Source organism: Cariama cristata, unplaced genomic scaffold (assembly GCF_000690535.1).
Source record: "Cariama cristata isolate BGI_N322 unplaced genomic scaffold, ASM69053v1 scaffold23963, whole genome shotgun sequence".
Lineage (NCBI taxonomy): Eukaryota > Metazoa > Chordata > Aves > Cariamiformes > Cariamidae > Cariama > Cariama cristata.
In genome coordinates this window covers 756-2,375 of record NW_009609249.1, presented here as the reverse complement: position 1 = coordinate 2,375, position 1,620 = coordinate 756, and the positions used below count along the sequence as shown (strand labels likewise).

Sequence of the window (1,620 nt, the reverse complement as noted above, 5' to 3'; positions counted from 1 at the left end):
TCATCTCACCCCCCCAGCATCCCTCCTTGCCCATGACCAGTGGGGCCAGGAGGATGGCGAGCCCGGGGCAAGGCAAACCCTTGCCGGGGGATGCTCCCCAGCCATGATGCTAAAGGGCTTTTGTTAAAACCCAGCAGAGTCAAACCGGGCGTTTGATGAAAGCTCCGGGGAGAGCAACAGCCCCTTCCTTCCCCCCCGCCCCGGCACATCCTCATTGTCGGCAATTCAATGGGTTCTCCAGGGCTAAACTGAGTCCAGCACCCGGCAGGTTAATTATCCTCGTCCTCATTGTTTCTCTACAACACTCTGCAAAGGTCGGGAGCTGACACCGAAACCAATGACCCCGACGGGTCCTGCGCTCCCGACAGCCCGTGTCTGAGCAGGCAGGGAGACCTGGAAAGGTGGTGAAGGAGCCTCAATGGTCACCGGGCTTTGAAAAGCCTTTTCCGAAGCTTTCAGATGCCGGCGATGCCAACCTGAGCTTTGCGGGACTGTGATGCCCATCAACGTGGCATCAGGGCTGGAGCTCCCCGGCAAACCCCATGGGGAAAGGTGACGTGGCTGGGGTGGGCTCTGCCCCGGGTGGGTTGCCCATGGTGCCCACCACGTATGGATGTTTAAGAGGTCGATGCCGGGATCGGGTAATTCTCCTCCAGGAAAAATCATGTGTCTCGCGCCGGGAAGAGATTAGAAAGCCAAAGCCCTAAACACAGGGCTGATAAATGCTGCAGGCTACCAGAGAAACGCATGATTTTTGGCAGTTTTGAGAGCTGGGCTCTCATGGGAGTTATTTGGGGAATTTTTGGGTATAAAACCAACCAGTTGAGGCAACCAAAACCTCCCTGCACCCCCCACTCCACCTGCAAAACTCCTCCGGGAAGAGACGTTTTCCCATCCCTTGCATAAGCCCGACTGTCCCGGGTTTCGGATAAACCCCTCCGGGGAGCTACCGGCCCCTTACCGAACTTGTTGCCATCCTCGGCGGTGGCGGTGATCCTTTTGCCATTCACCTGGACGTGCTTGCCGCTGGTCCGGCTGTAGAGTTGGTACTCCCTGATCTGCCGTCGGCTCAGCTGGTCGGTCATGGCACCCTGGTCCCTCACGTACTGGTTAAAATTAGGAGACGGTTGATTCTCCCCCTTTGTTTACAAAGGGAAAAATAAAATCAATTTGTTTTGGACAACCGATGGCAAGGGGATGGAGCGGGGGAAGCCCGGCGGGGCGGGAGAGCTGGGGTTGAGAGTTGGTACTCCCTGATCTGCCGTCGGCTCAGCTGGTCGGTCATGGCACCCTGGTCCCTCACGTACTGGTTAAAATTAGGAGACGGTTGATTCTCCCCCTTTGTTTACAAAGGGAAAAATAAAATCAATTTGTTTTGGACAACCGATGGCAAGGGGATGGAGCGGGGGAAGCCCGGCGGGGCGGGAGAGCTGGGGTTGACCCCAGGGTGGGGGGGGACACAAGGAGATGCATTTTTCGAGGGAGAGCTCCCAGCCATCGCCAGCCAACCGGACCCCTTTGAGTAGCGACGAAGGCATCGAGCAGATGCTTTGGACCTGAGAACAACTGGCAGAGCGGGTAGGGAGAGGCAGAGATGTTGCTTTGCATCCCACGCGGAAG

At 57.1% G+C, this 1,620-nt stretch overlaps 1 protein-coding gene across 1 annotated transcript in view; it reads right to left on the bottom strand.

Annotated features, from left to right (window-relative positions):
- The window catches only part of FGF17 (fibroblast growth factor 17), a gene marked incomplete at both ends in the record, with an annotated part of 1,983 nt that extends 844 nt beyond the window's left edge, over positions 1-1,139 (bottom strand). Inside the window, one exon of the mRNA XM_009697485.1 lies at positions 962-1,139. Coding sequence (XP_009695787.1) covers positions 962-1,139 — 178 coding nt within the window. The remainder of the gene's footprint in view (positions 1-961) is intronic.
- Between the last annotated feature and the right edge of the window lie 481 nt (positions 1,140-1,620).